This window comes from Penicillium paradoxum (genome assembly GCF_028828445.1).
Source record: "Penicillium paradoxum strain IBT 22861 chromosome Unknown utg000005l_segment0_segment0, whole genome shotgun sequence".
NCBI classification, from domain to species: domain Eukaryota; kingdom Fungi; phylum Ascomycota; class Eurotiomycetes; order Eurotiales; family Aspergillaceae; genus Penicillium; species Penicillium paradoxum.
Genome location: NW_026643183.1, coordinates 3608174 through 3619097, shown reverse-complemented (window position 1 = coordinate 3619097; position 10924 = coordinate 3608174). Strand labels below are relative to the sequence as shown.

Genomic DNA, 10924 nt, shown 5'->3' with positions numbered 1-10924 from the left:
AGACCATGGACGAAAACAAAAGCATGGAGTGTGGATAGTGTCAATACGCTGATCTGATATTCCGACTTTGGAGAGCAATCTAGGGACCACCGTTGAATATGCTAAGGAAGGCGCTGATTCGGCTGGAGCCGAGCCAATTATTAATAAATTAATGCTAATCAAACAGTGATAGTGGTTCGTGTTGGGTGTGATATCACTTTGTGGTTTCTTCATGCCCCGTTCGGCGTCACCGCCATTCGTGGGATGAGTACGAATGAGAATGAAAGTCTCTCCGGCTAGAGCAACCTTGCGAGCTTAGTGTATTGTCTAGGCTTCAGCTGATACATCTCTAAGAGGTCTAAGAGCAAACAGAAAGAGAAAAGGAAGTTCATCCGGCCCGAAACCACCGGCCGTCCCATTTTGCAAATGACATTGTCCCAGCCCAAACCGCTAAATAAAAACATAAGAAGTAACATAGAAAACATCATAATAAGCACAGTTGAATGCAATCGTCATATGCAAGGTTTCTTCATAACTCGTTTCGTTTCTCGTATCCCCCTGAGAGGATCCCGTGTCTGTACACATCAACACATCAACACATGATTCAGGTTCCCACCCTGTTGTTCGTATAATATAAGTCCTCCTCCAAAGAAACAGAAACACGCTCCGAAGCCAATCGCTAAAAATCATCACATCGCTAAACAAAGCCCGCGCCCGAGTAAACAACACCCTAAAAACCGAATTTCACAAGAAGGACATTGAAAATTATGCCAAAAAAGATACACAAGTAACAGAATAAAAGTGTTGCGTGATCTATCGTTGCACGCTAGAATTTCAAGGGCCATTGCTGGTCCATATTTTTGAAGAAGAAAAGAAGAAGAAGGGAGGAAGAGAAGAAGAAGAAGAAGAAGAAGAAGAAGAGAAAAGAAAAGGAAAGGAAAAAAGAGGGCAGATCAAACAACAATCCTAAATGAGGACGTGATAAGAAATGCAAGAAAGGTAGAAGGAAAAAAAAAATCACAAGAAATACTGTCGGCGTCGAAAAAATCGCAAGACTAATTCCAAAAGGAAAAAAGCTTAGGCATGGAAAATACCTTCCTCTTTTACGGGGATAGCATAGTCCTGCACCATACGGCGGAAGTCACGGATAACCTTGTCAGGCACACGGTCCCACATCAGCGATCTGGAATACACATCCGAAGACGCAGCCGAGTGCATACGACTCTGCTGCGCGGCAGTATCGCGCATGGCGGCAAGCGCCTGCTGCAGCGTCGAGGGCTGCTGCGGCTTGAACGCGCCGCTATCGTCTTCAAACGTTGTTAGAGAGTGATACTGGTTAGCATTCAGTGAGAAAGCCTGTTCACGCTCCTGTTCCTCTGTCGGCATGACCAGCGTGCTGTGCAGCTGGTCAAGACTCGAGGGCACGGCCTGCCCGGAGCTCATCTGCGCCATCTCCATGCCGCTGATTGTTGCCGGCGCCGGGCCGGTAACTGTCGCATGGCTAGAGTGGGGATGGGTCAGCTCGCCCGATGAGGCAAGAACTGCCTTGAGAACGTTGGCTGACTCAGCACGGTACTCTTCGGAGAGTTGAGGCAAAGAGCGGCCGGGGAGGGAAGTGCCGTTGGAGGCGATGAAGGCGCCGAAGAGCAGGCACATGTAGAAGGCATTCCAGCTGATCTCTGACCCGTTGGATTTCTCCGGGGCCTTGGCCTGCTGTCCGACTTGGGGACGAGGGACTGGAACACATTCTGATTGCAAAGGGAGTCCGTTGGACAGGGAGAAGTCGTCCCATGGCTGGCCTTCCATGGTCAAGTTCTCAAAGCCGGTGAAGTCGCCAGGAAGGTTTTCCTGGACGGGCTTGACACCACGCTCCAACTTGTCGACGGTCTCCATCAGAATGTTGTTCTTCTTCCGCAGTTCGGCTGTTTCCAGCGTGTGCACACGGATGATCTCGTCTTTTTCCATGTGCAGGCCTTCGATATACTGGTTCATCTGCCCATGGGTGACGATCCAGTCGTTCTTCTCGCGCATCAGCTCTGCTTCTCTCATTTTCATGTTTTGCAGTGCTTCTTCGAGATCCCCGATTCTGGCGGTAAACCGCTTCTTTTCATCTTCTAGTTTCTCGGTGTGCAATTTCTTGCGTTGCCGAGAATCCAGTCTATAACAAACAAGTTAGCATTCATCCCATCAACAGAAGAATAATGATGTAATCAACTTACGCTGCCTGCCGATTTCGCAGCAGTCGCTTTTGCTGCTTGAGTTCCTTGATCTCATCCTCATTGGTGGACTGGCTGATCAAGTGATCGATATTGCTGAGAGTCCGCTCAGCGGGGATCTCAAAGCGGGCGTTCTTCTTTCGAATTCCGTCCCGTCGAACAGTCAACGGCGAGTCATTTCTATACGTCGGACTCTTGTTCGAGTGTGAGGCTGCTTCGGCCAAATCCATCGGCGCCGGCATCCAGCCCTGACTTGACTGCGGTGACATGGCAACACTGCCAGGCGGCGCAAAGGCCATACCACCGCGATAAGACATATGGTTCATGGGAATGGCGCCGACGGGGCCAACAGCCCCACCAGAGAAAGGAGCGGTGGTGTTCTGGTCTCCATCCGCAGCGTACTGGTCATAGCCCACGGTCGGGGTACATGACCCGGAATCCGTGCGTGGCATAGACCAAGATGTCTGTGGGTAGGAGGTTGATTGAGGGCCATCAACAGGCATGAATGAGGCAGTCGAGTTCATCATGGCATGTCCAAGATGCGAATGAGAATTTGAACGGGACTGGTTGGAACTGGTATTTGAGTAGTTGGACCAGATGGAATCACGATGTGAGTAGGCATCTGGAGCGTCGTAGGAAGAGCGGCGGTTGTCGGAAAGGTCTTCGGAACTGGGGTCCAGAATCTTATCGTCCAACACGCTCATCTCGTCGTCTTCTGGGGCCACGTCTAATGTTGATGGTGAATGTTGGTAGAATTCAGATTGGAAATATCGTGCCATCATGAAGAGGCGGTGTGTGAGAGAAAGAGGGGTGGGGCGGGAAAAGATGATGATTTATAGAGAATCAAGAAGAGTGAAATTGTCAAAGTGGGAGTTGGATGGAAGCGTCGAAGTGAATATAAGATGTTGATAGAAACTGTGAAGAGGGGAATATGTTGTGATCTAGTTCCGGGGGGGAAAAGAAGCAGCCTATGTAGCAGACGCAGTGCTCGTGCGGTTGACACTGTACCCACAGGTACCGAGTACCGATTCGGGTGATGCAGCATAGGCTGTCGATCAAGTACCCAGTACTAATCCAGCGGTCTGCGCGGGAGTGCAAGTGTGGCCCCGGGGACAGCATCTCCGTTATTGGCTGCATCGTTTCTGCTTGGGCAGACCTGCATTTGGTGTTTGATTATTTTGGTTCGGGTCTGATTTTATTTTATTTTATTCTTCTTTTATTTTTAATTATTCCGTTAATTGTGTTTTAGATTTAGATTTGTTGTTTATGACCCAGTCTCGATGCTAATGCTGGAATTATGTACTCCATACTTCACTCCCACATGATAGGCAGATACAGCAGGCATTGATGTACACAATAATCCCGGCGATGCCCATTTTTTCTCTCTTCCGATCAGCCAAAGCCGCCCTCTCAAGTGGGGGGAGAATCAGACGTTGGGCTTATCGATAAACGATAGCCTATCGATCGATCCTCGTTCCGCCGGCTTGAGGCAACCCCTGTCGTGGGGGAGTATATGGTCTGTGCTATACCTTGTTTACAGCGCTTAAGTAGAATACTACCTGCTACATCTCACTCTACCTATGCATGTATTACCGATCAAGTACTCTGGCGTATCTCGGAGTAACTTTTATGTACTAATATCATAACTCGTGAGTGGTCAGATGTCCAGTCTAGATGTCATCCCTTCCTTCTATCCGCCGCTAACAGCCAATCGTTCCCGAGTCAGTGTGACGATCCCTTTGGGCTGCGTTGAATGTTTTGGTCTCTTTTTCCCTTTGTCTTCTTTATTTTGGGATGTCCTCTCGTCCTCATGAGGTTTTTGGTCTCCGTAGAATGAATCTCTGGTACGGGTTCGGCCCGCTGATCCACTGTTGGGCCGACCACGGATGTGAGCAAAGACAAAGAAGGGAAAAATAATAGAAAAAGCACGGATATCATGCACTGATCACTCGTGCCATCCAGATGACGACCTCACCCCTCCAAAATAAAATACCTAGATAGGGATTACCCTGGGGTTAAGGCTCTAGCTGAGGCGAGAGCTTGGGTCGAAAATCACACACGCCTGATCTCGTCTTTGCCGTGATCTGCTTGCAGCTCTCCCTGCACCTCCCATATGGCTGAAGCAGCCATCTTTCCAACATTTTCAGGCTCACAGACCACATGTACACCGTGATCTGCTATGCGGAGTGCAGGGAATATGATGCCACTGTATTTGACGGATGCTTTCCGGTATATTTCTGCATTGCCGCGGGGTGAACACCCTATAATTGACCTATTATTTTGCCTCACCCAGGATACCAAGATCTAAATCATACCCGAATTAAACTCAGCCTGTCAATCTCCATTTTTGCTTTTTTTTTCGCGTACTCCGTACATCCCCCATAATTCAGTAGGCCCCATACCTACCTAGTATTTCCGCCCAAAGCGCAAACCCGGTACCTGTTCCTGTCAACTTGTCTTAACAATTCCCCGGAGCACAAACCTCCTCAGCAGCAGCCCCTGAGTCTGTTCACGGGCTATACATAGTACATACGCATAAGCGGGAAATGATAGGCCTGTCATCTGGGCGGCAGCTCCGTGAGTGGGAAAGTTAACTCGGATAAGATCTGGCGGTGAAAAAGCCGAGTCTGTCCAATCGAGATCCAGTCCCTCCATCGGTCATCCCGTCCGCTGCTACCTTACTAATGGGACATGCAATTCATTTCCCGTGCAAGGTACCCGATCATGGTTTCATCTCGGTTCATCGATGACGTTTCTCCAATGCGGTAAATCCAATCCGGGAGCAATATCATTGTAGTACCTTTGTCTGACGACCACGACACTTAGCGCCCCCCATACTCCCTCCAATGCAAGACTATACCGGAGCAAATTCATGCGGTGAAGCTGAAACCGCCATTTTGCCATATGACTCAGAATGAAACTGGCGATCTACCTTCCGTGAACGAGCTAGAAGGTCATGGCAGGTCCCACGGGTCCACCTTCACTCGAATACTTATGCAGTCAATGGCCCACCACTTCGGAAGGATCCATACAATCCTCCCATATCTTGTACACCGTATGTGCCCAAGTTTTTCTCAAACATATCCCCGATGCAGGCTATGCCAAATGTGATCTCAAAGCCTCACTTTGAACCGGTACCTGCCTGATTTGCCGTGCGTCGGGATACATTGGGCACATTAGATGGGGGCGACCCTGTGCGTGGGATTGGATGCGAATGGGCCACTAGGTGGTCACTACTGTAGTTCCAGTGCGCTCCACATGCCGCATTCGGGAATCGTCGACGTTCTGCGTCTTTGGAGGCTACCTATCGGGGAATCCTGTCGTTGACTGGGGACCCATCGCAGAAGACCACTTGATCTCTGTGCCGAGGGCCCTCGCTCACCGATTCAATGACTCATTTCTGTAGCAGGGCGAGAAGTAGGCATGGGACGTTGTGAGGGGTTTCTGTCGCTTTCTGCGCTTATGGCCAACACGCTGGCGAGATGGATTCAGTACAGGTGGTTAATGGTGATCGCAATTTCAGGAATTGATGCGATTATTCAGTCTCATGGACTAAGTGAGTCACTATCTTTCTGATTTGGTGCTCTCGTCCGAAACACTGATCTCCCTGTGTTGCTATTCTCGTCCGACATGGAATACCTTCATGTCCTCCAACTCGATGACGTCTCTAGTATTCTTTTGGGGTAGTCTTTCTATCTATGACTTAGTATCCAATAAACTATGCAAACGTAGCACGACGCGTAGCCTCATGGTCCATTCAATCTCAAACGCGAATCCCAACATAACCGAGGGTTGGCATACCATCATGTCCCTGACCCGATGTAGCCGCCGATGCTTGCAAGAGATTTGAGTCTGGTAGGTTACGGGAAAGTTCAGGGCCCTGGATAAGTTCCAAGTATAGATCATCAACTATACATCACTCGATACCCAAGTACCTACTTCCTCAGTATACAACCCTTCCGATGGGTGTTCCCCATTCGGACAAGATGTTTGATATGGTTCCTCAGTCACCATCTCGACTTTCTCAATACACAACGGGGCGCTGATCACAATGTCACATATCAGTGGATGTTTGCAATCTGGACAGCAGATAATTTCTATGGCGTTATTCTTCGTAGTACTTGAAGTGTATAACTGTACCAGCACGTTGTATAGGAAGAACGATATCTGATATACCCCCACCAAGGTCCGTGCTTGGACAACTTCACTGAGGTTAGCATATCAACCAGATATTCTGAATACTACACATCTACACATCTCTATTAATCCATAAACAAGATTCTAGGTCTTTGCTTTGTCTTTCTCGGTCTATCTCCCATATTGTTTTGGCTTCAACAAGTTTCACAGTCTGGGGTTCATGCTTGTAGGGTCTCGGAAGGATATCCTGGAGCGCCGATTTCAATATTGTGCTCTCCACGAGTCCATTTAACTTTCAAACATCACGCAATAGGGAGGCTTATCCATACTTCTACGGTCACACAACTTCCTACTCTATGCCACCAGTCAGCAGGACATACCTAAGACCCTGGAGTTGGTCCTATCGCAATCACATGGTCCGGCGGGGAGGATCGTCCGATATACCGAACATCCCCGCCAAGTACAACAAGTGACCAAGAAACAACCCAAGAGACTGTCTACATGAGCAGAATGTTCAAATTATTCAATTTCATTTTCTTTCTCCATTTTTTTCTCAGCTGAGTGGTATCAACATGTCATCGGGGTATGGGCAGAAACGAAAAGAAAGCGCCAGCTATCCAATCAACTACAGAGTGCAGGATTTAGGAATTAGAAGCTAATAAAGTCCTGCTGCTGCGACATCTCGCCGCTATCCACGCCCTCGATAATTTCTTCGGGGGAATCGTCGAACTCGTCGGAGTCAACATCGTCCGAATCGATGGCATCGTAGTTCTCTTCCTCGCTAGACGGGTCAGACTCATCATCTCCCAAATCAGCCTTACTAGCAGCAGCCGCGGCAGCTTTTCGGATCTGGCCCGCGCGGTCAACATGGGGCAGTTGACACCGCTTCTTGTGGCAGGCACCGGTATTGGCGTAGTCTGGGCACTCGTGGACGTGCTTTTCTTCGCAGGTGTCGCCTTTCTCGCAATAACCTAGTGTTGCAAACGCGCGACAAACGGGGGCGCCAGGGGTCACGCGGACGTGGGTATAACGACATTCCGGGTTGGCGCAGCGCCCTCTAAGGAAATGCATACAGGTGGGGGAGCGGTGAGGCGAGGGCTCATGGGATAGATCACAGCTAGTACCTGCGGCACATTGGCCTGTTTGAAGGAAATCCTTGCAAATGGCAACCTTGCTGGGGTCATGAACGAAGAGGCAGGTTGGGCCTTTGTAACATGTACCTAAAAAACAAGAAAGATTAGATTTTGGGCGTGCTGAGAGGGCGGAACTGAGCAGTATGGCCCGTGGAAAACAAAATACCGGTTGTTGTAAATCTCTTGCAAAGCTCGTCGCGTTTCTTGACGAGGTCATTTCTGTGGCAAGGGTCAATATGGGTGTAGATATTTGTGGGACGAAGACTCACTTCTTCAAGGCCACGGCGCCAAGGCGGTGCAAGTTTCCGTTTTTGCTGCGCACAAACGAGACGCCGGCCACCGTAACACGCTTAGGGGTATTGTTGGCAGTACTGGGGTCATCTATGAAGGGTAAGCCAATTCAATGTGAAAGGAAGGAAAAACACGCACTTGAGACTCGAATCAGTTTACTTCCGCCCCGTGCGACCTTGAAGGCAACATCGTTGACGAGAATCTGATGGCCGGCTGTAGGGTGTGCAGAGGTAGAGACCATCGCAGTAGCACCAGGGCCTTGCGCATATCGAAGTACTTTTGCTTGTTCGCGCTCTGCTCGTTTCCGTTCTCTAAATTTGCGCGTTTCTTCCATAGCCTTTGCCCTAGCCTGGGCTTCCTTATCGTAAACGGCAGAGTTGATCAACTGCATGTGGCGATCGTGCCTTGCAACCCAGCCATTGCTCGAAGTTGGTGTGGGAAGCGTGGCGCCATTGTGGTCGCCTGTTGGTGCAGGGGAGGGGGTGGTACTAGTAGTTGAACCAACACCTGTGTTGTTCAATATAAGCGTGCGATGCCGATGGGGAGCAACAGCTCCTCCACGTCCTCGTCCTCGTCCGCGACCTCCTCTGTAATAAGGTGCCCATCCTTGGTGAGATGGGACATGACGAGACACATATTGAGACTGGTGATTAGTAGACTGGGTCTCTTGTGTCTTGTGGCGGTTGATTTGACCTGCTATGGTTAGCTCTATGTTGAGAGTGAGCTGATGTCGAGCTGAGTGTACCTGCAAGCTGACCGATCTTGGCCAGGAGATCCTCATTTTCGGTCATGATTACCAGCTAGAGCTAGATGGGGTTAGTGAATGGCAGATATAAATATCTGAATTTTCTTTCAGATCAAGAGCAAAAGCTGGTGGGTTTGCAAAAAGTCTGAGTTGGGGATGTGGAGGAAGCAAAGACGCGCTCATTTACCGCTGGTGGCGTATCGATCCCAGCACGTGATGGGGACTATGGCGCGTACGAGGATCTACAAACCCACAACTTGGGTATCACATTTGACTATAATTACATGTAGTTTTGAGACCAGGTCAGTAAATCATTTGTTCATTCTATGGCTATTTTCGTAATTCGATGCGGACTCCGCCCTCCCCTTGAAAGCCACAACGCCAAGACCCTGCTTATGCTACATATCGAAGGCATTATTTGTGATAATTTATCAAACGTTCTCAAACTGAATGTCATCCTGGTCTGTGACCATCCCAGATGCAGGATCATCCTCTGATTCGAAAGCATCATCGGCTCCCGGTGGCAACTCTGCCCTGGCATTATCCATCGCATTCGAGTACTGACTGTGTGTCGCCTCAGGCTTCAGTTCCCAGGTCATAGCGAAGTCACCAGCCTTAACAAGGTGCGCAACCATCTCCAGGGTCTGTTTGAGATAGGCCTCAGGCTGTGCCAATCTGGCCTTGAGCGTCTTAAAAGGCCAGTATTTGAATTCGCGGAAGCACTGGAAGATAAGATCCAAAAGCTCGTTTTGTGGCATACGGGTGGACTTGTTCTCTTGGGATTTTCCCTTGGAAGTTCTCGTTGCTTGCTATAAACAACGTGAGTAAGTGGCTCTCGAAATAGGGAGAACAAATGTGAAGACATACCACGAACTGGCCCCTCTCGGTAGGAAGAGCATGGCGTGCCTGGATGATCTTGCCGGGAATTTTATCGATGAAGACGGTTTCCTTTCGGGGTTTCAGAGCTTCCAGCGCTCGCTTCTCAGAGATCCGTCGGAATTCCTCATTCTCCACAGGGAGGCAATTGAACTCTTCACTGACCGCGCCAGCGAGGGCAGTATGTTCTGGAAATTGTCAGAGAATACCACTCGTCATGCCTGCAAGGTAACATACTTGGTATAGTCTTCCGCACATAAGGTTCCCATCGCTTGCCCTGCTCCCGCCGCTTCGCTTCACGTTTTTGGGATTCGTACAGCACTGAGCGAGTTTCGCCAAACGTAGCCATGCGGTTCTCAACGCCTGGGATATCCTTCTCCGTGAAAACGTAAGTGTTGTGTGTGAGATGCGATCCAGTACCCGATGGATCGACCGTTTGGCGCTGAAGTGTGTAGTCTTTGGGAATTTCTCGATTATCTGGGCGGTCATGTAAACGCAAGCTGACCTGGGAAACGAATGGATGTCAGGATGCGTCAAAAGGAGATATGCATGCGCGTTTCAATATACTCACTCTTTTGATATCATCTGGTGTTCCCTCCACTCTCATAGTGCCAATCTCAATCTCTTCGTCATCGTCGAGGTGGGCCCAGTGCTCCCACAGCTGCCGAGGCAGGCGAGAAAGCCACACATTTTGTCCTGCTTGTGTGAAGTCTAGATCCCCAGCATCTTCATAAAGGTCTTCTTCGTCTATGTCTCCGAGGACAGTATCTTTGCTGTCGGGGTCCTGCTTGATGTACTCTTGCTTGATGTACGCGCGATCCGGGTCTTGCTTGACCTGGGCCATGGTGGGTGCGGGGAAGCTCGAGGACGGTCGAAATTGAAAGAAATTGAGCTCAGGGCAGATGCGACCGTCGACACGTATCGATATGTATGCGGAGATAAAAAAAAAGGATGGGGTGAGAAGTGTGTTTGAGTGATGAAGTTCGCGCCACCCAAGTCTGGATGGAGCTATTCAGTCACCAGAAGAGGCAGGCGGTGAGAGCTAGTTATCTCTTTGAATGATGACTTCTTTTTCGCTCATGAAGATGACCACTAGTTGGTCAAGCAGAAAACTTCCGAGTCAATGCCTCGATTAGAATTTCCTGCTGTGTTTATTTTGGGTACGACTGGGGGAGGGACGTGGTACAGGTAGTCGAAAAGCAAAGAGACCAATTATTAGCAAACGACCTCAAGCGCAAGGCACAGCCCATTCCCTCATGTAAGCTCAAGCCGCGTTTTGCACTCGGCATATATTGCTTCAATTTTCATTGGGATTCATTAAGTCAAAGTCCTGCGGTAGCCCGAGAAACCCCTTCTTTTCCCAATTTCCCACTCTAGAGTTCTCGCTCATCGTTCACTTTGGCTGTGATCTCTCTGTCGTCTCGCCTCCTCGAGACCCAAACCTCAAGTCACCATCACTCCATTCCAAGGTTACTGTCACAAGCTCCACATTGATACAGATTCTTTTCCGCGCGTAGACAGACTGCGTAGACATAGTTCAAAGGCAG

General features: G+C 49.4%; 3 protein-coding genes across 3 annotated transcripts; all 3 read right to left on the bottom strand.

Annotated features, from left to right (window-relative positions):
- Positions 1–1056: 1056 nt before the first annotated feature.
- On the bottom strand, positions 1057–2977 carry N7457_006291 (putative bZIP transcription factor; the record flags this gene model as incomplete). Its single annotated transcript, XM_057177335.1, has 2 exons — positions 1057–2137; positions 2199–2977. The coding sequence occupies 2 exons, from the start codon at positions 2975–2977 to the stop codon at positions 1057–1059; spliced, it is 1860 nt and encodes a 619-aa protein (XP_057031637.1).
- Positions 2978–6980: 4003 nt separating this feature from the next.
- N7457_006290 (CCCH zinc finger protein) lies at positions 6981–8547 on the bottom strand (the record flags this gene model as incomplete). The annotated part of the gene is made up of 5 exons (XM_057177334.1): positions 6981–7552; positions 7632–7668; positions 7749–7846; positions 7895–8449; positions 8502–8547. The coding sequence occupies 5 exons, from the start codon at positions 8545–8547 to the stop codon at positions 6981–6983; spliced, it is 1308 nt and encodes a 435-aa protein (XP_057031636.1).
- Positions 8548–8932: 385 nt separating this feature from the next.
- On the bottom strand, positions 8933–10221 carry N7457_006289 (transcription factor IIF subunit TFG2; the record flags this gene model as incomplete). Its single annotated transcript, XM_057177333.1, has 4 exons — positions 8933–9310; positions 9369–9565; positions 9615–9882; positions 9949–10221. The coding sequence occupies 4 exons, from the start codon at positions 10219–10221 to the stop codon at positions 8933–8935; spliced, it is 1116 nt and encodes a 371-aa protein (XP_057031635.1).
- Between the last annotated feature and the right edge of the window lie 703 nt (positions 10222–10924).